Genomic DNA, 24,773 nt, shown 5'->3' with positions numbered 1-24,773 from the left:
GCACTGTGCCATACGTTCATCAGTTCACAAGTGATAGGAGCAGAATTAGGTAATTCGGCCCTTCAAGTCTACTCCGCCATTTAATCCCTCCCTTCTAACCCCATTCTCACTGCCTTCTCCCCATAACCCCTGACACCCGTACCACTGAACTACTTTAATTTAACTTCCTCAGCTGCCATCGAATTCAAATTCTGATCAATTGCTACTGTAGTATTATGGTTAGGTTTAAATATTGTTTTATTTATTTAAATCATTGTTTTATTTGAATTTGATTCTCAAAATGTTTTAATTTTATATCACATTTCTTTTTCAGCATGCAGTACAAGACCTATTCCCTGATTTTCATGCTAATTAGCTTGGAAGCATTTCTCATGATTTTTATCTTGAAACTGGACATTATTGGGTCAAGCCTTTTGTTTCAGGATGAGGAAAAAAACCCCACCCTTGATTATATGCACTTAAACCTGAAACCATGGCAAAAATTAAAATTTCTCTCTCCATATGGAGGGAACTGGTAAGCCTTTATAACATATTAGACCAAGTGGACCCGTTCGGCCCATTCCTCATAGAAGGGGGACAGGGAAGGGGAGAGGGTATGATTGAGTGAGGCCTGGACCCAAAGCCTCGCTTGTATTGTAGCACCCTCAACCCCCCACTCAATCCCCCCTTATCCCCCCCTCCTCCCCCTACTAACCCACTCCATCCCCCCTAGCCACCCCCACTTGCCCCTCCCCTGCCCCCACCCAGGAACGTGGGGGGGTGGAGTGGCTGAGTGTTAGACCAATGCAGTAGAGGTTTGGGGGAGTTTCAAAAGGGTTCAGGGGGGATGAATTGGGTGAATGGAGGGTGGAAGAGAGGGGGGATAATGGGGCTGGGGGATGGAGTGTGTGAGAAGAGGATAAGGGGGTGGGTTGTGGGGGGGATGATAAGGAGTTGAGGATGGAGTGGGTGAGTGGGTCTCTTTAAAAAAAAACAAAAAAAAACCTGAAACCAATTTAAGTTAATGCAGCACAGGTTTGGGGGAGTTTTAAGGGGGATTGAGGGCGGAATGGAGTGCGTGAGTGGGGCTCTGAAGAAAAATCCTAAACACAATTTCAGTTAATGCAGGAGAGGTTTGGGGGAGTTTTAAGGGGAGGTGGGAATGGAGTGGCTGAGTAAGGGGAGGGTTTTAGACCAATGCAGTGGCGGTTTGGGGGAGTTTTAAAGGGGGTTCAGGGAGGATGAATTGGGTGAATGGAGGGTGGGGGAGGGGGTGATAATGGGGCTGGGGGATGGAGTGGGTGAGAAGAGGATAAGGGGGTGGGTTGTGGGGGGATGATAAGGAGTTGAGGATGGAGTGGGTGAGTGGGGCTCTTAAAAAAAAAAAAAACCTGAAACACAATTTCAGTTAATGCAGCACAGGTTTGGGGGAGTTTTATGGGGAGGGGGGGGGGGTTGAGTTGGGAATGGAGTGCGTGTGTGAGGGGATGGGGTGGCTGAGTAAGGGGAGGGTGTTAGACCAATGCTGTCGAGGTTTGGGGGAGTTTTAAAGGTGGTTCAGGGAGGATGAATTGGGCGTATGGGGGATGGAGGAGAGGGGATAAGGGGGCTGAGGGGGGGGATAAGGGGGTTAAGGTGGGTTGTGTGGGGGATGATAAGTGGGGTTGAGGGGGTGTGGATGGAGTGGGTGAGTGCGGCTCTTTAAAAAGCCTGAAGCCAATTTAATTAATGCAGCACAGGTTTGGGGGAGTTAAGGGGGATTGAGGGGGGAATGGAGTGCGTGAGCGGGGCTCTGAAAAAAATTCTAAACACAATTTCAGTTAATGCAGGAGAGGTTTGTGGGAGTTTTAAGGGGAGGTGGGAATGGAGTGGCTGAGTAAGGGGAGGGTTTTAGACCAATGCAGTGGCGGTTTGGGGGAGTTTTAAAGGGAGCTCAGGGGGGATGAATTGGGTGAATGGAGGGTGGGGGAGGGGGGGATAATGGGGCTGAAGTGGGTGAGGGGAGGATAAGGGGGGTTGAGGTGGGTTGTGGCGGGGGATGATAAGTGGGTGTGGATGGAGTGGGGCTCTTACAAAAACCTGAAACCAATTTAAGTTAATGCAGCACAGGTTCGGGGGGTTTTAAGGGGGATTGAGGGGGGAATGGAGTGCGCTCCCCACCTCCCCCCTCCTCCTCCTTCTCCCCCCCTCCTACTCCCCCCCCCCTCCTACCCCTCCACCTCCCCACCCTCCCCCCTCCCCCAGTCTATCCCCTTCACCCACTCCATCCCTCGTAACCATTGCCGTCTGTCGGGTGGGTGCCCCCCTCACGGAGCGGGTGAGGCGACTACACCTCCCGGCGGTCTACACCTCCCGGAGTGGCAGGCGCGAGGCATGCCGGGACGGGCGGCTGTGCTCCGGGGGGGTGGGCGCGGGGGGAGCGCATTAGTGAAAGGTCCGGGGGGGGCGGGGGAGCGCATTAGTGAAAGGTCCAGGGGGGCGGGGGAAGCGCATTAGTGAAAGGTCCGGGGGGTGGGGGGGGGAGCGCATTAGTGAAGGGTGGGTGGGGGGTGGGGGGGAGAGCAAGCTGATCTGTTGGAAGACGTGCGGGTCGCATTGCATTGTGAAGTCACACGCTGAACACCGGCGGGGAGTGCGAGCTGATCTCTCATAGGTGCACGGGTGCCATTGTGACGTCACACGCTGAAGCCCTTCAGGAAATGGGTTAGAAATGAAAATTTTAAACTTAAAAATGTCTCTAGCTTTAAAAATGTAGCTTCATTTTGAATGAAAGTCGTTTTAATATATGGCCAGGATAATGGTGAATATGGTGGTGCAAAAATTGTAGCGCTTGTGTACCGTTTTGGCTGCGCGAGCGTCAAAAGATAAGCTGTCCACATACACACAAACACACGGACACAGAGTTTTAGTAATATACTAGCAAAGAGGGCCCGTTGGGCCCGTCCCCACACCCCCCATTCTCTCCTCCCCCAGCCCCACTCTTACTCTCCCCACACCAGGGAGGGAGGTGTGGAGGAGGGAGGGGGGAGGGATGGCGAGGAGGGTGAGGAGAGATTGGGGGGGAGGTGTTGAGGGGGGAGGGAGAGAGGGGGACCTCCCCTTTTCCCAGTACCCACACCCCCCATTCTCTCCTCCCCAAGCCCCACTCTTACTCTCCCCACACCAGAGAGGGAGGTGTGGAGGAGGTAATATATAGAAGATAAATAGATAGATAGAAGATAGATAGATAGAAGATAGATAGATACTAGACCAAGTTGGGCCCGTCCTCGTAGGGTTTCCATTGTAACCTGGGGAAATCGTGTTTTTTCCTTTAAAATAAAGTGTTCCAAAAAAAAGAATCTCAATGGGGCGAGAGGAGGGGGAGGTGGAGAGGGGAGGGGTGGTAGGGGAGTGGTGGGTGAGGAGGGGGGGAATGGGGTGGGGGAGACACTGACACCGTCCTGCCAGCGGCCATCAAATTTCTCCTTCACTGTGGTGCCGTGCTCCTCCAGGGGAGGGGGAGCGCAATTAAAGGCGGTACAGGGAAGGGGAGAGGGTGTGACCGAGGAGCCCTGGACCCAAAGTCTCTCCTGTATTTGTGTAGCACCCTCAACCCCCTACTCAATCACCCTTATCCCCCCACCCCCCACTCTCCCATGACCCCCACTGTCCCTCCTCCCCACCCCACCCTGCCCTCCTCCCCAGTCCCACTCTCCCTCCCACCCCCACTCGCACTCTCCCCACCACCCCTCTTTCCACCACTTTCCCCTCCCCCACCCCCTATTCTCTCCTCCCTCAGCCCCACTCTCACTCTCCCCACCCCCCGTTTCCCCCACTCTCTCCTCCCCCCACCCCCCGTTCGCCCACTCTCTCCTCCCACCCACCCCCATATTCTCTCTCCCCAACCCAACTCTCTCTCCCCCAGCCCCAATCTCACTCTCCCCCACCCCCTCTCTCCTACACCCCTCCTCACCCACCCCGCCTCCCCACACCCTCATCCCCCTCCCACCCCTACCCTCCACCCACTCTCCCCACCTGCATTATCACTCTCACTCTCTTCAATCCCCACTCTCTCCTCCACCCCACCTCTCTCCTCCCCCACCTTCAACCCCACCCTCCCATCCACACTCGCCCCACCCCCATTCTCACTGTCCCCCTCCCCCACCCACTGTCCCCGCTTCCCCACCCCCACTGTCCCCCTTCCCCCCACCCCCACTCTCTTCCCGCCACCACCACACCCCTTCCCCCCATTCTCCTCCCCCAGCCTCCCCATCCCCCCTCACCCCCTCCCTCATCCTCCCCCCCTTTCACTCCCTCTGTCTCCTTCCCCCCACCCACCTTCTCCCCCTTTCCCTCCCCCCACTCTTCCCTGATCCCCACTGTTCCCCGCTCCCTTTTCCCCCAACCACCCCCGCTGTCCCACTCTCCCCTTCGCCCCACTCTCTCCTCGCCTACTCTCACTCTCGCCACCCTTTCCCCACCTCCCCCTTTCCCCCACTCTCTCCTCCCCCCCACCCTCACCCCCCTCCTACCCCCACCCTTCCCTCCACCCACTCGGCCCCCACGTCCACTCCCCTCCGTGGAGCCGTTGGCGGTGAAAGACACTTACCGAGCGTGCAGGGAGGAAGAGGGAGCTCCGGACTACTCGAGTCAGGCGGCGGAGTTGGGACTACTTTCGGGTTGAGACCCTTCTTCAGACTCCTTTATATTTTATTATTAGATGTCGGTGACTAGTCTGTCTCCTGTGATGGAGATAGTGAGATCCAGAAATGGTAGGGAGATGTCGGAGATGGTCCAAGTATATTTAAGAGCAGGATAGAAATTACTGGTGAAATGTATGAGGTCAGTGAGTTCTGCATGGGTACAAGACTGGCCTCGACCCGAAACGTCACCCATTCCTTCTCTCCTGAGATGCTGCCTGACCCGCAGAGTTACTCCAGCATTTTGGGATACCTTCGATAACCTAGAGCTAGTGGAAAGGGGTGATGGATGGTCTGTATGGACTCGGTGGGCCAAAGGGCCTGTTTCCATGCTGTATATTTCAATAATTCAAGAACCTAGTTGGTGAAAACAATTCAGTGGAAGGAATCGGGCAAGAGTCTACAAACCTCTACTACGTCCCCTAAATAGATTTCCATGGTTGCCTGCCCCTCCCCATAATAGATCCCAGGAAATCCCCAGGCAAGGCTGGAGGAGAGGAGATGCAATGTTGAACTAAGGAACTGCAGGTGCTGATTTACAAAAGATTTATAAAGTGCAAGAGTAACTCAGCAGGTCAGCAGCAGTGCAGAACATGGGTCAGGGAGTCCTGACCTGAAAAATCACCTATCCATATTCTCCAGAAATGCTGCCTAATTCGCTGAGTCACTCCAGCACTTTGTGCCTTTAAGGAGCAATATTACTTGTCTCGGGGGGTCAAGGAAAGTGTGTTCATGTCGCGGCCCTGTTTCCACCAATTGTTCCACCACCGTGCACGAAGCACAAGAACCTCAAGATGCAATTGTATGCAGATGCCGAGAAGTGTGTTCAGCTCCGGCTAAACAATTTCTAATCTTGTGATTGGACTCAATGGGAAGACTTGTCTCTGGAGCATTTAATAATAATAATAATAATAATATATTTATTTTATATAGCGCCTTAACACATGCACAAAGCGCTTTACAAATACAATTAACATAGAAACAAACAGACAAACAGACAAACTATCCTGACGGAAAAGCGGCGAATAATCAACACCAGCGTCCTCTCACGTCAGGGTCCGGCAGTAGACATTAAAGAACACAAGACACACAGATACAATTTTTTACACAAAACAGCCATCACAGTGATTGCTCTAGGCATACCCTCACTGTGATGGAAGGCAAAGTCTTATCTCCTCCTCGTTCTTCTCCCGTGGCGCCACGAGGCAGTCGAGGCTCCCAACCCCTTGAAGCCCCCACCGGGCGATGTAAAGTCCCAGGGCCGAGCCACGCAGGGCGATGAGAGTCCTGAGCATTTAAGAACCATTTATTCAGGCACAGCATGGAGGGATATAGACCGTGTGCACGTTGATGGGATTAAGGTTGGTACCAAGCTCAGGCTTTGTGTTACAAAAGGCCTGTGTTGTACTGTTGTACTGTTCCACATTCTATCTCCTTTGTGCTTGGAACCAGGATATTTTTCCAAGCATATAGAAAGAGATCTCAGTCTAAATACCATGAATTCTGGTATCAGGAACATTTTACCCATGGCATATTTCCTTTATTAAATTTCATCCAGGAAACTTAGAATGAAAAATGCTTGTAGGCTTTTGGTCAGCCAAAAATGTGAAGAGTGTGTAGGAAGGAACTGCAGATGCTGGTTTAAATCTAGGATACACACAAAATGCTGGGATAACTCAGAGGGACAGGCAGTATCTCTCGAGGGAAGGAATGGGTGGCGTTACCCATTCCTTCTCTCCAGACATGCTGACTGAACCGCTGAGTGACTACAGCATTTTGTGTCTGTAAACGTGGAACAATGATTGGATTTCTCATATATAGTAATTCAATTTTGTGATCTGTATTCAGGTTGTGGTTATATTGTAATTTCTTTCTTTGGCTTTGAATGTTTGGACATGACATGCATGTTCTTTCCAGTACAATGAACTTGTAGATCTATTTTCAAATTTTTGTTTCTGTAGGACATTTGAAAGAAATTACTGCAGCTGTAGAATTTTGCAATCAGGAATGGTTACACATAGTTTTGAAAAATTTAACATTGGGGAACAAAATTTGGCAATCAAAAACCGAAGAAGATTGCAACATGAACAATATAAAAAACGGTAAGTAAATTATAGGTGCACTATACATAAGCGTGTATTATCTTTGTATTGCAGGGTTTTGTATACTTTTCAAAAATGTCATGAATTTATATTGGATCATTTTTGGTCTCAAGATATTCTAAAGCACTTTTATAGACAAATAATTACCTCCAGTATAATCATTGGTCTACTCTGAGCTATAATGTAGGAATCAATCTGAACGCAGCAAGCTCCCAATAACAGCAATGAAATAATGATCAGATCATCTGTTTTTAGGTACTGTTGAATGGGGGATAAATATTGCCAAAGATACTTTCTTGTGGAAGAACAAATGGGCGTCACAGTGACACAACTGGTAGAACCACTGCCTCAAACCTTCTATTTTTCTTTGAGTGCTGTGTGGTCTGTGTGGAGTTGGCATGTTCCCTGTGACCGCATAGGTTTCCTCTGCATGCTCCGGTTTCTTTCCACATCCCAAAGACATATGGATTTGTGGGTTAATTGGCCTCTGTAAAACAAAGAGTGCTCCTAGTGTGTAAGGAGTGGATGAGAAAGTTGAATACCATAGAATGCTGGTCCACATGCACTCAGTGTACCAAAGGGCCTGTTCCATGCTATATCTCCAAACTCTGACTTAAACTAATCTGAGATACCAGATGTTGGCTTATTTTCTCTCCAAGGCCACATCCGTAAAAGTGCAAGATACACGATACTTTGCCTAGCCTTTCAATCTCATATCAGTGGAACAGAGAGCAGTGGCATTGTGGTGAGTGGAGAAGTGGATAAATAAACGGGCCTTTGGCGTTAGGGGACTGAAGGGATGGTAATTTAGTGATTGTGTGTTGAGTTTGCTCATTTTCACTATGATCACGTGGCTTTCCTCTTTCCTCTCGCATCCCAAAGGTGTGCATATTGGTTGCTTAAATGGCCACTCTAAATTGCCATTTAAGTGGGGTCGAATTTGTGCGAAGCAATGAGAATGTGGGGAAAATAAATATGATAAGGATGAGCGGGTGTTTAATGCTCAGTGTGAACTCAGTGATCCATAGGGCCTGTTTCATGCTTGTGAATCCTCAGCCATCACCCGAACAACTTATTCAATCATTTATCTCCTTGTTGCTACCAGCATCTTTCTCTGTATACGTCAGTCTGAGTCATTATTAACTATACTTCATCATTCTTATTCTTTTAACCATTTGGAAAGTAAACTGCTGAATGAGAGCTTACTTCTACCATTGTAAAGGTATTGGTGTGCTTTCTTGGCCATTACTTCGATATGGGTAGTCTCAGACAAATTACTGGTGATATTTACTCAGAGGAACGTGAAGCTTTCAACCATCTCTACTTCAGTGCTGTCTATGTATACCACTTCACTTCCTGAAGTTTACTGCTCCATTGCAAATTCCCCTCAAAGTATGGATACTTTGAAGAGGTACTCCTCTCTCTAACAGTTCTTTGAGACCCACTCTAGCTGCTCCCCCTCTGTGATTCCTGCTGATATTCCATTTTCTGACCCAGACTTGCTACCACAGCCACTTTTGCTTCAATCTGAAGAAGGGTCCCGACCCAAAAAGTTGCCTGTCCAGCTTCTGCAACACCCTGTGCCTCTTGGTTCAGACTAGAGTTTTGCAGTTTGCATCAACTGCAGTTTCTTAAACATTGCAATAGTACCTGCCTCAACTACCTCCTCCAACAGCTCGTTCCATACACTCACCGCCCTTTGTGTGAAAAACATGCCCCTCAGGCTCCTATTAAATCTTTCCCTCCTCACTTTAAACCTATGTCCTCTGGTTCTTGATTCCCCTACTCTGGGCAGTAGACTCTGTGCATCTACCCAATCTATTCTTCTCATGATTTTGTATACCTCTACAATATCACATCACATCCTCCTGCATTCCAAGGCTGCAATGCTAGCCTGCTCAGACTCTATAGCTCAGGCCCTTGAGTCCTGGCAACAGCCTCATAAATCTTCTTTGCACTCTTTCCAATATTAGGGAATTTGATCCTTATGCTAGCCCTCTCTTTATGTGGCTAAATAGTGTAACATATCTGGTGCTATTAAACGTTGGATATATTTTTGTTTGCACCATTGGACAGAAGCTTAGCAAAATAAAGTACTATCACATCCATACCTGTATTTCCATATTTCACATGGCATAGATGGAGGCCATTCAGCCCTTCATTTCCATCTAATCGGTTCCATTCTTCCATGTATTTCCTTGTAAACCATTCTCCCGTGCATGCCTATCAGCTCTCCCTTGTTTCTCCGACCAACCGCTCAGGTGTATGGCAATTTACAATGGCCAATTAGTCCACTGACCTGCACAGCATTGGGGGAATGAAAGGAAACCAGAATACCCTGGGGAACTGTTCGTAGTTTCACCTGCACCATATTCATGGTTATTCCATTGCTTATGCCCTTAATGGATGACTCCTATTAAGAAAAAGAGTAAGGACACTAATTAAGAGGTTGATAGTTAGAACATTTATTTTTCTATATTAAGATTAAATATTTATTCCCCACCCATTTTTTTGGTACCATTTCAGCAGTTACAGGAAGGAGATGAGGAGGAATTTCTTTAGTCACAGGGTGGTGAATCTTTGGAATTCATTGCCACTGAAGTCTGTGGAAGTCAAGTCAACGGATATTTTTAAGGCAGAGATTAATAGATCTTGATTAGTACGGGTGTCCGGGGTTATGGGGAGAAGGCCAGAGAATGGGGCTAAGAGGGAAAGATAGATCACCCATGATTGAATGGTGGAGAAGACTTGATGGCCTAATTTTGCTCCTATCATCTATGAACTTATGAACATTTATAATCTTAATGTGACTGCATGTAGATTTGCAGCAGACTTGTGATCCATGATAATGATTTTGACAAAAGCAAAGGAGTATTTTCAAAGTTGCATTGTTCTTAGTGTAATGCCGATTTCTATACAGAAATGAATCGCCTGCAAAGAAAATTATCATTGCGCAACCTAATTCTCCTCTGAGCTACCCTACTCATGGAGTTGAAGTAAAACCACTCTACTCTATTCTCATCCCAGGTTTGTACATTGGTTTTGTTTCTCAATAAACAGATGAATTATTACAAGTTAATTTTTCCACTTGACATGAAAACTGAAATCTTTTACATTTTGAACACTTAGGCCTAGCCGTGCATGGTGTTGAGAGAAAAATATATAAAGTACGTATAACCTTAATGCATCCAATACTGGTACAAAGAAATCATTCATTTGTTTCTGGGAAATTGTCCAAAATACTTTGTATAATGGACCACATTTGAATGGTAATTAATTATTTGCTTTTTGTACCAAGGTCAAACTAACAGCGACTCAAGGAGTATTTAATACAATTGTTGAAACTTCTGATGGTGTCGTAAATGGATTAGGTGAAAACGAATTGACAATAACAAGTCCAAGTTTGGCAATCGTCAACAGTATCCTCAAACATGTAACTTATACAAGCAGAAAGTACCAAATTGACTCTACTGATTTAGGTAAGCACAGTACTTAACATTGACATTTCCATTGTCGGTCAGGGTTGAGGTAAGATGAAGCAGGATGCAAGACTCACTACAAACAAAATCAATTTGCTCACTTAAAAAGTAACCAATTTCATAAATGAATGAAGAAATCACAGCAACTTCTAATAAAACCTGGGTAATTTCCTCAGAAAAAATACAACGTGAAGAGAAACCTATACGTAAAAGGATTGATCGAGTGAAAACTAACACAATCAGCTCCATTCTTCCCGCCGAGGATGTCTGCAACACGTGTTTATTTAAAATGTTATATAATTATTGAAATTAAATATCGATATTTGACTCCTCACATGAGGTCACAATCCCCCATTTACAATGATAGCACCATTGATCAATTGATTTTGGAATACAGCATGGAAACAGGCCCTTCGGCCCATTGAATCCACATCAACCATCGATACCCGTTCATATTACATTTATGTAGTCCCACTTTCACATCCACTACGCACTAGGGGCAACTTGCAGCAGACAATCAAACTACAAATCCACACATCTTTGGGATGTGGAAGGGAAACGGAGCACCTGGAGGAAATACAAGCAGTCACAAAGTGAAAGTGCAAACTCCACACGGACAGCATCCATACTCAAACCCGGGCTCTAGCTCTTCCAGCTACACTGTGCTTTCTATAGCAAAAGACTACTGAAAACATAATGGAGGATTAATTTAGGTTCATTATACGATTCTAAGATGTTTGTACCGAGTTTATTGAATCATCTCTTAACGACATATTTTACTATATTTTTCTCCTATTGCAAAGACAAACGGTGAGGTAAACATACAGCAAAACACAAAGTGCTGGAGGAACTCAGCGGGGAATGGAGTGTCTGGAAAGGGAATGGACAGGAGATGCTTCGAGTCTGGACTCTTCCTCAGACAGAAGAAGTGACCCAAGCCTAAAGGTTGCTTGTCATCAGTCTGAAGAAAGGCCCCAACCTGAAACGTTGTCTGTTCATTCCCGCCACAGATGCTGCCTGATCTGCTGAGTTGCTCCAACGCACTTTGTGATTTGCTAGAGATTGCACCATCTGCATCTCTAACATTAATGCAGAACGTATGTATCAGGTCTCCTGTTTTATTTCTAAATCTTATCCTTCCTTATATTTTCCTTTCTGTACCTGATTTTGTGGTAAATTGGATAAACACACGTTGTTCTCCAATCACTAAGATTAAAGAATGGGCATTGAGATGCACAATGTCTCCTGTTTAGAATGTGTGCATCTCTGTGGCTATTCTTTCATCTTAGTGATTGGGGAACAGAATGTAATCTTCTGGTTCACAACTGTCACAAGTTTCTTGTAGTGGGCACAGGGCTGTTTCAATGTTGGGATAGCGATTCACTGCGCAAATGCCCTCAGAAGGTCAATGACTACTAAAAAAAATTGTCCTTCAATTATCAGATTGGGAGATGGGAGAGGGGAGGGGAGGGGAAGGAGGAGGGGCGGGGGGAGGGGAGGGGGGGAGGGTGCTGCACCAATGCAGGAGAGGTTTGGGCCTCTTGGTCTAGTTTTTCAATAAATTTACTCTGATTCATTAAGGTTTATTCAACATAAATATTTTCATGACTGTCATCATACCATTAAATGAATGCTCTTTGCTTTGGTTTTTTAAGCAATCAACAGTTTTTATCTTTAGTAAATTTGTTGTGCAAGTATGTTTAACCCATTGCCTATAATTATTAAAAATTACCGTTTTTGTAAAAGTGTCTTTTCAGTTTGAAGAGTATATTGCTGATTTTGCAATCCTCATCAGAGTGCCCCCAATGACTAGGCTATTTGACCCTGGACCAGGTAACATTTTATGAAGATTTTTTTAATGAAGAATTTAGATTACATAAATCAGTAGAGATTAACTTATTGTTAAGGCAAGACTTAATTTGTGTTAACATTAGATAAAACAGACTTGCAATAAATTTGAAGGCAGAAATGAATCAATTTATAGAATGGAATTTATTGCTGCAATTAATTTCATTTTTTTTAATCCTTATTCCAGATAATAGCATCAACTCCTTGGTGACAATAGTGACGAAGACATTCTTGAGATATCATAAGCTTCGGAAGTTAATAAGTAGTATTCGAACATTTTACCCAAACATTACGATAATCATTGCAGATGATAGTGAAACTCCTGAAAAAATTGAAGGACCACACATCCAGCAATACATAATGCCATTTGCAAAAGTATAGTAATACCTTTTTCTTTTCTATTTAAAATACTGAAAAGTTAACTCAAAGTTATTTTCATATAAAAGTGAAGACAAATGTATTTATTCACAAAATGCTGGAGTAACTCAGCAGTAACAAATGTAGGTCCCTTACAATCAGAGACAGGTGAATTTATAAAGGGAAACAAGGAAATGGCAGAACAGTTAAATGGGCACTTTGGTTTTGTCTTCACTAAGGAAGACATGACCAAACACCCAGAAATACTCGGGGACCAAAGATCGAGTGGGAGGGAGGAACTGAAGGGAATCCACATGAGTCAGGAAATGCTGTTAGGTAAACTGTTGGGACTGAAGGCAGATAAATCCCCAGGGCCTGATGGTTTGCATCCCAGAGTACTCAAGGAGGTGGCCCTAGATATCGTGGATGCATTGGTGATCATTTTCCAATTTTCTATGGACTGGATCAGTTCCTGTAGACTGGACGGTAGCTAATGTAACCCCACTTTTTAAGAAAGGAGGGAGAGAGAAAACAGGGGATGATAGGCCAGTTGGCCTTCCATCGGTGATGTTTCCGATCGAGATCCTTCTTCAGACTGAATTTTCCGACAGGATCTGTCAAAGTCAGCATGGATTTATGAAAGGGAAATCAAGCTTGACTAATCTTCTGGAATTTTTTGTGGATGCAACAAGAAGAATGGATAAAGGAGAGCCAGTGGATGTGGTGTATCTGGACTTTCAAAAAGCCTTTGACAAGGTCCCACACAAGTTAGAGTGCAAATTTAGAGCACATGGTATTGGGGTAGGGTATTGACATGGATAGAGAACTGGTTGGCAGAAAGGAAGCAGAGAAGGAACTAACAGGTCCTTTTCAGAATGACTGGCAGTGACTAGTGGGGTGCCGCTAGGCTCTGTGCTGGGACCCGGGTTATTTACAATATATATGAACGATCTGGGCAGTGGGCAGGTTTCATAGACCTGCACGGGAAGGTAGACACTCCCGCCCCCACGAGTCTCGGGCAGACGAGGCTCATCAGCCTGGGAAGGCAGTCCATCTAAGAGAGGGAAAACTCTGATCTAAAACCTCCACTGCCTTGTGGCCATATCGAGTCATGGAAAAGGCTCCAGGAGCAAACCTCAAGAAAATCCAGAGTCGGAGTCCCTAAGGCAGTTCGTCGTTGTCTACAACCTCGTTCTGGCAGCTCCTGCGCCGGCGCTGGTGCTAAACTGTAACGGCTCTGCTGTTCCTTTCGATCAATCAGCGACGTGGAGAGGGGGGACGTGCTGCATGGGCAACAGCCTGTCCTTCAAATGACATCGCCCAGGCTTGCATCCGACCACACATCACTGCAAACCTACACCTACAACCTGGAGAGGACACTCCAGCTTCGCCTGTGGCGTTGACACAACATGGGGAGCAACAGTTACCGGTTATGTCATCGCTAGATTGGCGTAACGCGAGGCGCCAGGGGTTGCTCCCGAAGGATCTCACTGGACAGCTGCCGCCCGCCTGAAGCTGGGCAGCCCCCAGCCAATAAGGTGCTGTCCTGCCATGGTCTGCTATCCTCACTGGGTGCACGGGGATTAGGGACCTTCCAAACAGCAGATCGCAACCATCGCACCTGCAAAACAACACATCAAAAGAGACCAGCTCTTAAACTGGGAACTTGGAATATCCGGCCTCTCTGGAAACCCAAAGGACATCAGCGATTCCAGGAAAACAGCTGTCATAAACAACGAGCTCAAGAGACTCAATGTAGACATAGCCACTCTTTAGGAAACAAGGCTGGCAGACTCTGGCACATTGAAGGAGAAGGACTACACGTTATACTGGCAGGGGAAGGACTCGGACGAGCCCAGAGAGCACGGAGTAGGCATCGCAGTAAGGAACAGCCTGCTGAACACGGTGGAACCAGGCAGAAATGGCTCAGTGCAACTCCTGACCCTTGTCAGCGTGTATGCCCCGACACTGTCCTCCACATCAGACACAAAGGACGAGTTCTACGAGAATCTCGCATCCATCATCAGCAGCATCCCCAGCAAGGAAGGACTTGTTCCCTTGGGCGACTTCAACGCCAGAGTGGGCGCAGACCACGAATCGTGGTCTTCCTGCCTTGTGCAGTTTGGTGTGGGCAAAATGAATGAGAACGGTCAGCGACTGCTTGAGCTGTGCACTTACCATGACCTGTGCATTGCCAACTCGTACCTCCAGACAAAGCCCCAGCACAAGGTATCCCGGAGGCATCCACGCTCAAAGCATTGGCATCAACTGGATCTGATCCTAGTCAGACGTGCCGCCCTCCAGAACGTTCTCCACACACGCTCCTACCACAGTGCGGACTGCGACACAGACCAGTCCTTGGTGTGTTGCAAGATCAATCTGCAACCAAAGATGTTCTACCATACCAAGAAGCAGGGGAAACCCCGCATCGATGTCAGCAAGATGCCCCATCCAGACCTCATGCAACAGTTTGCAGAGGCTTTTGAGAGAGAACCTGGCACCTCGTGTCCTGGAGACTCTGCAACAGAGAAGTGGGAAACTCTGCGGGACTCCATGCACCACACAGCCTTGGCTGGCTTTGGGAAGAAGATCTCAAAGACACACGACTGGTTTGAGGCCAAGTCGACCGAGATGACTCCCGTCATCGAAGCCAAGCGCGCCACCCTAGCCGAGTACAAGCGGTCAGCCAACGAGAAGAACCGCAGATCCTTAGGGCTGCCAGGAACAGGGCTCAGCAGACTGCCAGGCGTTGCGCCAATGAATACTGGACAAAGGTTAGTGAGGACATCCAGATGGCCGCCATAACGGGGAACATCAGGGGAATGTACGATGGCATTAAGAAGGCACTAGGACCAGTCCAGAGCAAGACAGCCCCCCTCAAATCCTCCACTGGGGAAGTAATCACAGACAAATGCCAACAGATGGGGAGATGGGTGGAACACTACTCTGACCTCTACTGTGTCCCCCTCAGCCCTTAACGCCATCGAGTGCCTGCCGACCATGGATGAGTTAGATGGAGAGCCGACGGTAGAAGAGCTCAGCAAGGCCATTGACAGCCTGGCCTCAGGCAAGGACCCAGGCAGCGACGGGGTTCCCCCTGACCTGATCAAGCACTGCAAGACTACGTTACTGCTTCCTTTGCATGAAGTCCTCTGCCAGTGCTGGCAAGAAGGAGCTGTACCGCAGGACATGAGGGATGCCACGATCATTACCCTCTACAAGTACAAGGGCGAGAGAAGTGACTGCAACAACTACAGAGGCATCTCCCTCCTCAACATCGTCGGCAAGGTCTTTGCTCGGGTCATCTTGATCCGCCTGCAGAAGAAGCTGGCAGAATGTGTCTACCCAGAGTCACAGTGCGGTTTCCAAGCTGGAAGGTCAACAGTAGACATGGTCTTCTCCCTTCGCCAGCTCCAGGAGAAGTGCAGAGAACAGCGGATGCCCCTGTATATTGCTTTCATTGACCTCACCAAGGTGTTTGACTTTGTCAGCAGAGATGTCCTATTCAAGGCTCTCCCAAAGATCGACTGCCCACCAAAACTGCAGAGCATGATAGAATCCTTCCACATCAACACGAAGGGGACAGTGCAGGTCAATGACAGTTTCTCGGAGCCCTTCGACATCCGCAGTGGCGTCAAACAAGGCTGCGTCCTCGCTCCCACACTCTTTGGGATTTTCTTCACTCTGCTCCTGAAACATGCCTTCGGCACCGCAACAGAGGGGATCTAACTGCGTACTAGATCAGATGGCAGGCTCTTCAACCTCACCCGCCTCACAGCCAAGACAAAAGTACGTGAAGCTTTCATCAGAGACATGTTGTTCGCCGATGACACAGCAGCTGTGTCCCACACCCAGCAGGAACTACAGACATTGATGGACCGCTTCTATCGGGCTTGCAAGGACTTTGGGCTGACCATCAGCCTGAAGAAGACGAACTTCCTGGGACAGGATACAGAGGCACCGCCTGTCATCACCATCGACGACTACGAACTCGATGCCGTCCATCAGTTCACGTACCTCGGCTCCACCATCACTGACAACCTCTCCTTGGACACAGAGGTTGAACAGAGGATCGGGAAGGCAGCTACAACTCTCGCTCTCCACACAACTCGAGTGTGGACCAAACCAAAGCTGACAGTGAAGACAAAGGTAGCAGTCTGCAACGCCTGTGTCAACAGCACGCTGCTGTACGGCAGTGAGACATGGACTACATATGAAAGACTGGAGAGAAGACTCAACACCTTCCACCTTAGAAGCATCCGCCATATCCTGGGTATATCCTGGCAAGACAGAGTGTCCAACGCCAAGATTCTGTCTGGCGCTGGCCTTCCCAGTATGTACACTCTACTCAGTGTAGGCTGCGGTGGCTGGGCCATGTACACCGCATGGAGGATGGCCATATTCCAAAAGACATCCTCTATGGAGAGCTAACATCTGGGAGGAGAACCATCGGCCGCCCCCAGCTACGTTACAAGGATGTCTGCAAGACAGATTTGAAGGTGCTCGACATCGATGTGGAGTCCTGGGAGAGCCTTGCAGCTGACCATACGAGGTGGATAGGTACCCTGAACCAACATCTCAAAACGGGGGAAGAGAAACTGATGAACGCAGTGGCAGAAAAGCGGGCACGCAGAAAGGAGCGCAGCAACGTCAACAGACCAGAGACCACACACAAATGTAACCTTTGCGACAGAGACTGTCATTGCTGCATTGGTCTCTTCAATCACAAGCGACGCTGCTCTAGCCGAGGTGTGGAGCAAGCAGCCAACTAGGATGCATCACCAATGGTCAGCTATGACCGAGGGGGCCTAAGAAGAAATATGAATGATTTAGATGAGGAAATTAAATGTGACGTCTCCAAGTTTGCGGATGACACAAAGCTGGGTGGCAGTGTGAGCTGCGAGGAGGATGCTATGAAGCTGCAAGGTGACTTGAATAGGTTGGGTGAGCGGGGAGATGCATGGCAGTTGCAGTATAATGTGGATAAATGTGAGGTTATCCACTTTGATGACAAGAACAGGCAGATTATTATCTGAATGATGTCAGATTAGGAAAAGGATGGTTGTTGGCTCTGAGGGCCGAATGGCCTACTCCTGCACCTATTTTTCTATGTTTCTATATATTCTGGCCCATATAATTATTTCTAGTTTACTTTGGCCAACAATAGTACTAACATTTTATCAAGGGGTTCTTTTGTACAATATTCTTGATATTAATATGAATTTTGATAATAAAATTACTTCCCTTCCCAATCACAGTTTAAATAGTCCTTTTCAGCTTAGTTTCTGTTACATTTTTGTTACATATAAGAACAATTGGGGGATAAGTCTTTCAGAAATGTCAAAATATACTTTGATAATTTTAACAAAAACAAAGGATAAATACATAAGCAGAAAACAATCAAAGGTAATAAAAAAGAATTTAACACTATAATTACTGATCAACAAAATCATTAATATGATTTCAAGTAGAATGCTCCTATTTGCTTAATAATAAAATTAGTCAGAGAAATATAATTATGAACATTTAGTTATCTGTTTTTTCCTCCATTCTGATGCACAGGGATGGTTTGCTGGCAGAAATTTAGCAGTATCCCAGGTTACAACTAAGTACCTTCTTTGGGTGGATGATGATTTTGAATTTACAAAAGAAACAAAACTGGAAAAACTGGTGGAAGTATTGGAAAAGACAAACTTGGATCTGGTAAGGGGCCGCTTTTTCCAACAGATGGTTAATACAAGTCAAACACACTACAAGGGCATCTAGACATTATTCTATCTCATTATTCTATCTCACATTTTAGGTAGACTGCGCCACGATCCCCTCTCCGTGGGGGGGGGGGGGTGGTTGTGTGGGGTGATGTGGTTCAATGCATTCGGGCCACTGTCGGCAGTCACGGAGCCAGTTTGTTCGCCGCTATCGAAGGGGGAAAACGTAAAACGATCATTTCACAAATCACAGATTCTCCATATACATCAATCTCAACGTTGAGGAACGAGGAATCATTGTTTCCCACATCTGAGGGAGAGCCGATCACCACTGCCTCTCCCCTGGGTTCTTAGAGCAGCTTGCACTGGAACCTACCAGGGAGAAGGTAATTCTGGATTTAGTGTTGTGTAATGAACTGGATTTGATAAGGGAACTCGTGGTCAAAGAGCCATTAGAAGGTAGTGATCATAATATGATAAGTTTTAATCTACAATGTGAGAGGGAGAAGGGAAAATCGGAAGTGTCAGTATTGCGGTTGAGCAAGGGGGACTATGGAGGCATGAGAGAGGAGCTGGCCAGAGTTGACTGGAAAGATACCCTAGCAGGGAAGACGGTGGAACAACAATGTCAGGTATTTCTGGGATTATTACAGAAGGTGCAGGATCAGTTCATTCCAAAGAGGAAGAAAGATTCTAAGGGGAGTAAGAGGCAACCGTAAAATATAGCAAAGATGAACGGGAAGCCAGAGGATTGGGACTCTTTTAAAGAGCAACATAAAATAACTAAAACGGCAATACGGGGAGAAAAGATGAGGTACGAAGGTAAGCTAGCCAAGAATATAAAGGAGGATAGTAAAAGCCTCTTTAGGTATGTGAAGCGGAAAAAAATGCTTAAGACAAATATGGGTCCCTTGAAGACAGAAGCAGGTGAATTTATTATGGGGAACAAGGAAATGGCAGACGAGTTGAACAGGTACTTTGGATCTGTCTTCACTAAGGAAGACACCATCAATCTCCCCAATGTACTAGTGGACAGAGATCCTAGGGTGACGGATGAACTGAAGGAAATTCACATTAGGCAGGAAATGGTGTTGGGTAGACTGATGGGACTGAAGGCTGATAAATCCCCAAGGCCTGATGGTCTGCCTCCCAGGGTACTTAAGGAAGTGCCTCTAGAAATCATGGACGCATTGGTGATCATTTTCCAATGTTCTATAGATTCAGGATCAGTTCCTGTGGATTGGAGGGTAGCTAATTTTAAGAACTTTAAAATTTTCTTTTTAAGAAAGGAGGGAGAGAGAAAACGGGAAATTACAGACCAGTTAGCCTGACATCAGTGGTGGGGAAGATGCTGGAATCAATTATAAAAGAAGAAATTGCGGAACATTTGGATAGCAGTAACAGGATCGTCCCGAGTCAAGCAAGATTTACGAAGGAGAAATCATGCTTGACTCATCTTCTGGAATTTTTTGAGGATGTAACTAGGAAAATGGACAAGTGAGAGCCAAAGGATGTAGTGTACCTGGACTTTCAGAAAGTCTTTGATAAGGTCCCACATAGGAGATTAGTGGGCAAGATTAGAGCACCTGGTTTTGGGGGAAGGGTGCTGTCATGGACAGAAAATAGGTTGGCAGACAGGAAACAAAGAGTAGGGATTAACGGGTCCCTTTTAGAATGGCAGACAGTGACTAGTGGGGTACAGCAAGGCTCGGTGCTGGCTCGAAGGGCCGAATGGCCAACTCGTGCACCTTTTGTCGATTGTCTCTAACGTGTTTAATCTCTCAATGGCAACTGCGACATCCCAGAAATCAATAGGATGAACCACTTTTGCACTGGTTGTATTGTACACATGCCTTTATGTATAAGGATCAGACCTGTAGGCAACATTTCAGGTTCTATCTCATCAAACCCCATACATAACTATATTAGTGCAAGATTTTATTTTACTATTTACATTTATTTTACTGGAGCGACCATCATATGATGCTCTAAATCATTTTTGGTAAACTATTGTATGTGATATTTTAAGGGAAATGTTGATTTATTTAAATTGGATAAGCAACTTCACTAATTATCAAATTACACACTGTTACATGAATGAATGAATAGGTTTATTGACCAAGTATGTGCATATACAAGGAATGTGCCTTGGTGCTCCGCTCACAAATAACAACACAAACACCAACACAATCACAAATATCCAGGCTACAATATTTTTTATACATTTAAGTCCACCATATCAGCCAATAATAAATCTTATTTCCCACAGGTTGGTGCCTCTGTGCAAGGGCATCAGTTCACGTTCAAGCTTTGGTACGAAGAAGGAGATGATGAGGGGGACTGTGTGATTACCCAGAGAGGTGGTTTTCACCCACTGGATGGATTTCCAAGCTGTGAGGTTACCAGCATTGTGGTGAACTTTTTCCTTGCCAAGACAGAAAAAGTATGGGGTGTTGGTTTTGATCCTCGTATGGCAAGAGTAGCTCATACAGGTAATTTATATCACTGTATGTTCACACTGGTAATTCTGACTGGACTAGCCAGGTTTTAATTGTTTATTTATCTGCATGGATAGTTATTTAAAATTATTCAGTTTTTCAAGAAGATTGGTGAATGAAGTGGCAGACATATTTCATTTAATTTGACCTGATCCCCACAGAACTACTGACTTTTCACCAGACAAGGACAGCACACTGGTGTAGTTTGTAGAGCTGCCGTCTCACATTGCCAGAGCCCCGGGTTCAATCTTGACCATTAGCATTTTTTTTTAGCTTATAGGACTTGATATTACAATCCCTTCTATAATTGGCACCTTCTTGATCTCTTGAGTGGGGGGTAGGGGTAAAGACTTCATTGGGGTCATCAGGTGGGCACCCTCCTTCTTTGGTGTTTCGTGATAGGCCCACGACACCTCCAGAGGGCTCAACAGCGACACCTGGCGTCCCAGGTACGCTCCCCTCCGTTTTTACCCCTCTTGCTGGTCATTTTGCAGCCCAGTTGGAGTCCTTCCTCTTCAGCCACAGCCAGTTGCTGCTTCGCTCAGCAGCCTCTGACAGCGACCTGACGGCTTGCCGGCAGGCCATTAAAAAAATAATTTTGTATTTTAATTACTCATTTTGTTTTCAGTAGTCTTTTGCTATAAAAATAATTGATATATTTTACAATTGAACAAAAGAAGACAACTTTTTAAAGTGGGTTTGTTTCAAATTTTGAACCTTTATTTTTACTGATTTCTGACAAGGCCTTCCATCGGTCAGTTGATAGACAATAGACAATAGGTGCAGGAGTAGGCCATTCAGCCTTTCGAGCCAGCACCGCCATTCAATGCGATCATGGCTGATCACTCTCAATCAGTACCCCGTTCCTGCCTTCTCCCCATACCCCCTCACTCCGCTATCCTTAAGAGCTCTATCCAGCTCTCTCTTGAAAGCATCCAACGAAATGGCCTCCACTGCCTTCTGAGGCAGAGAATTCCACACCTTCACCACTCTCTGACTGAAAAAGTTCTTCCTCATCTCCGTTCTAAATGGCCTACCCCTTATTCTTAAACTGTGGCCCCTTGTTCTGGACTCCCCCAACATTGGGAACATGTTTCCTGCCTCTAATGTGTCCAATCCCCTAATTATCTTATATGTTTCAATAAGATCCCCCCCTCATCCTTCTAAATTCCAGTGTATACAAGCCCAATCGCTCCAGCCTTTCAACATACGACAGTCCCGCCATTCCGGGAATTAACCTAGTGAACCTACGCTGCACGCCCTCCATAGCAAGAATATCCTTCCTCAAATTTGGAGACCAAAACTGCACACAGTACTCCAGGTGCGGTCTCACCAGGGCCCGGTACAACTGTAGAAGGACCTCTTTGCTCCTATACTCAACTCCTCTTGTTATGAAGGCCAACATTCCATTGGCTTTCTTCACTGCCTGCTGTACCTGCATGCTTCCTTTCATTGACTGATGCACTAGGACACCCAGATCTCGTTGAACTCCCCCTCCTCCTAACTTGACACCATTCAGATAATAATCTGCCTTTCTATTCTTACTTCCAAAGTGAATAACCTCACACTTATCCACATTAAATTGCATCTGCCATGTATCCGCCCACTCACACAACCTGTCCAAGTCACCCTGCAGCCTTATTGCATCTTCCTCACAATTCACACTACCCCCCAGCTTAGTATCATCTGCAAATTTGCTAATGGTCCTTTTAATCCCTTCGTCTAAGTCATTAATGTATATTGTAAATAGCTGGGGTCCCAGCACCGAACCTTGCGGTACCCCACTGGTCACTGCCTGCCATTCCGAAAGGGCCCCATTTATCCCCACTCTTTGCTTTCTGTCTGTCAACCAATTTTCTATCCATGTCAGTACCCTACCCCCAATACCATGTGCCCTAATTTTGCCCACTAATCTCCTATGTGGGACTTTGTCGAAGGCTTTCTGAAAGTTGAGGTACACCACATCCACTGACTCTCCCCTGTCAATTTTCCTAGTTACATCCTCAAAAAATTCCAGTAGATTTGTCAAGCATGATTTCCCCTTCATAAATCCATGCTGACTCGGAATGATCCCGTTACTGCTATCCAAATGATGGGACTCATTTATCTTACTCAATATACCACAGGTTGAAAAAAAAGGTTAGTAGTATGCTACAGCACAATTGTTATTGAGATCTACCAGGTGCTTAAAAGGGAACCGTCTTATTTTTATAAATCCTAAAGAGTTACTCTCTGATGTGATTAAGCTCTTGTCATTGGCACCTCAAAAATCAACGACTATAATCAGTGGATAGACAGAAAATGCTGGAGTAACTCAGCGGGTCAGACAGCATCTCTGGAGAAAAGGAACAGGTGATGTTTTGGGTCGAGACCCTTCTTCAGACTGAGAGTCAGGGGAGAGGGAGACACAGAGATAAGGAAGAGTAAGGTGTGAAATTGAGAAAAAAAACAAGGATGTAGATCAAGGAAAATGTAGAATAGATTATTGTTAGCTAAGAGGTGACAACGAAGCAGACAGAGATAAAATGTAATCATGGGGACAGTCAGACTGGCCGGAGAACTGGGAAGGCGGAGGGATGGAAAGAGAGGGAAAGCAAGGGTTACTTGAAGTAGAGAAGTCAATATTCATTCCGCTGGGGTGAAAGCTGCCCGAGCAAAATATGAGGTGCTGTTCCTCCAATTTGCACTGGGCCTCACCCTGTAATTTCACAGGTCTCAATCAGTAGTTTCTGAATGCCCGCTTTGATAGCAGGCAAAGTGGGATGGGCTTTAGCCATTGGCGAAACGCTTACAGAAATGTTTTGTGATAGGGTCTCGCCAAATGTCCAATGGAAAGGTTGCAATGTATAATATTGTAGGAATGGTTAAATAGCCGATAGGAAGGCATGACTGGCTGTGTAAAGCTGCATAGAACATACAAACCTCAGCTACAGACCTTCATTGGCAGGAATTATTACAAGTGACGCAATTATTAAAATACAATATTTGAAGATTCATTCACAGACCTTGTCTTCAGATGTGGTCATTGACCTTTTGGTAGCATTACATTTAGGTCCTTGTTTCCTGAAGTTAACCACCAAGGCAATCTCCTCCCATTGGATCACAGTGTACACGAAGTCTTCTTTCCCACTTCCCACCTCCTCCAGCAACACCTTGATTGAACTTCAGAAGATTTTATGCAAAGTACACTTCCATGTTGTTATTCATCGTGTTTTCCAGGTCAGCTTATGGAATGATTCCTGGTACTGCTTTAACCTTAACAAAGCCCTCATTTATGAGTTTTAAGCAGTGCTTTTTTTTGAGACAAAGTGTCGGTATGCACCTTTAATAGACATATGGGTCTCATGATCAGAAAGTAAGATAATGACATTTGAATTTTTAGAAGTGTCACTACACCGTATTGGACGCACCTCCACAATATAAAAGCACTGGTTTTAATCAATGAAGTTGCATCCAGCAGTCAGAAATATTTAGTGTTAGTTATATGGTCTAATTTTAATGAACACATCACATTTATTTGCTATCAATAAGAGTACGGTAAGAATCACACATCATTATCCAGAGGTTTTATGCAGAATCGGATTGTAAATACTATTTGAATCAATCAAGAGAAAGCACAATCACCAAAACATGGCAAACACAAATATTGATTAGTCCATCTCCAAAATGGAGGTTATAAAAATCAGTTTATGTAGCTGAGGTGAAAAAAAAATGCAGAGCACATTGTGGCATTCTGTATTACTGAAGAACAGTCTTGTGTAAGATCAACAACCAGTAACCTTAAGCATGTATTAGATATTCTAGAGCTATAGTTTGGAATAAAGTAGACTATGAAAAGGAATTGTATTCAAAGTCAGTTTTTCTATAGTAACATTGATCAACAAAAATATTTTTCATATCATTCCTAGAATTTTTCATTGACGGCATTGGAAGTTTGCTTGTAGGATTTTGCAAAAATGTCAACATTAACCATCAGGTGAGAGGAGTAAAAGAGAAATCCCTAAAGGATGTTGAAAAGAAATATGCTACTTTTAGGAGTTTAAACAGAAAAGAATTCCAAACCCGTTTGGATATAATCTATTTCAAAAATCGCCTTAAATGTTATACCCGGAACAGAATCTGA

The 24,773-nt window shown here is 45.7% G+C and overlaps 1 protein-coding gene across 1 annotated transcript; it reads left to right on the top strand.

Moving 5' to 3' along the window:
* LOC144607625 (beta-1,4 N-acetylgalactosaminyltransferase 2-like) lies at window positions 1-24,773 on the top strand. Its single transcript, XM_078424570.1, has 11 exons — window positions 1-49; window positions 314-514; window positions 6,620-6,760; window positions 9,681-9,787; window positions 9,890-9,927; window positions 10,059-10,239; window positions 11,986-12,072; window positions 12,275-12,462; window positions 18,007-18,147; window positions 20,422-20,644; window positions 24,559-24,773. The coding sequence occupies exons 2-11, from the start codon at window positions 315-317 to the stop codon at window positions 24,771-24,773; spliced, it is 1,521 nt and encodes a 506-aa protein (XP_078280696.1). The 5' UTR covers window positions 1-49; window position 314.

Source organism: Rhinoraja longicauda, chromosome 29 (assembly GCF_053455715.1).
Source record: "Rhinoraja longicauda isolate Sanriku21f chromosome 29, sRhiLon1.1, whole genome shotgun sequence".
NCBI lineage: Eukaryota > Metazoa > Chordata > Chondrichthyes > Rajiformes > Arhynchobatidae > Rhinoraja > Rhinoraja longicauda.
The sequence above is the reverse complement of the archived record's forward strand: the minus strand, read 5'-3'. Positions and strand labels throughout refer to the sequence as shown.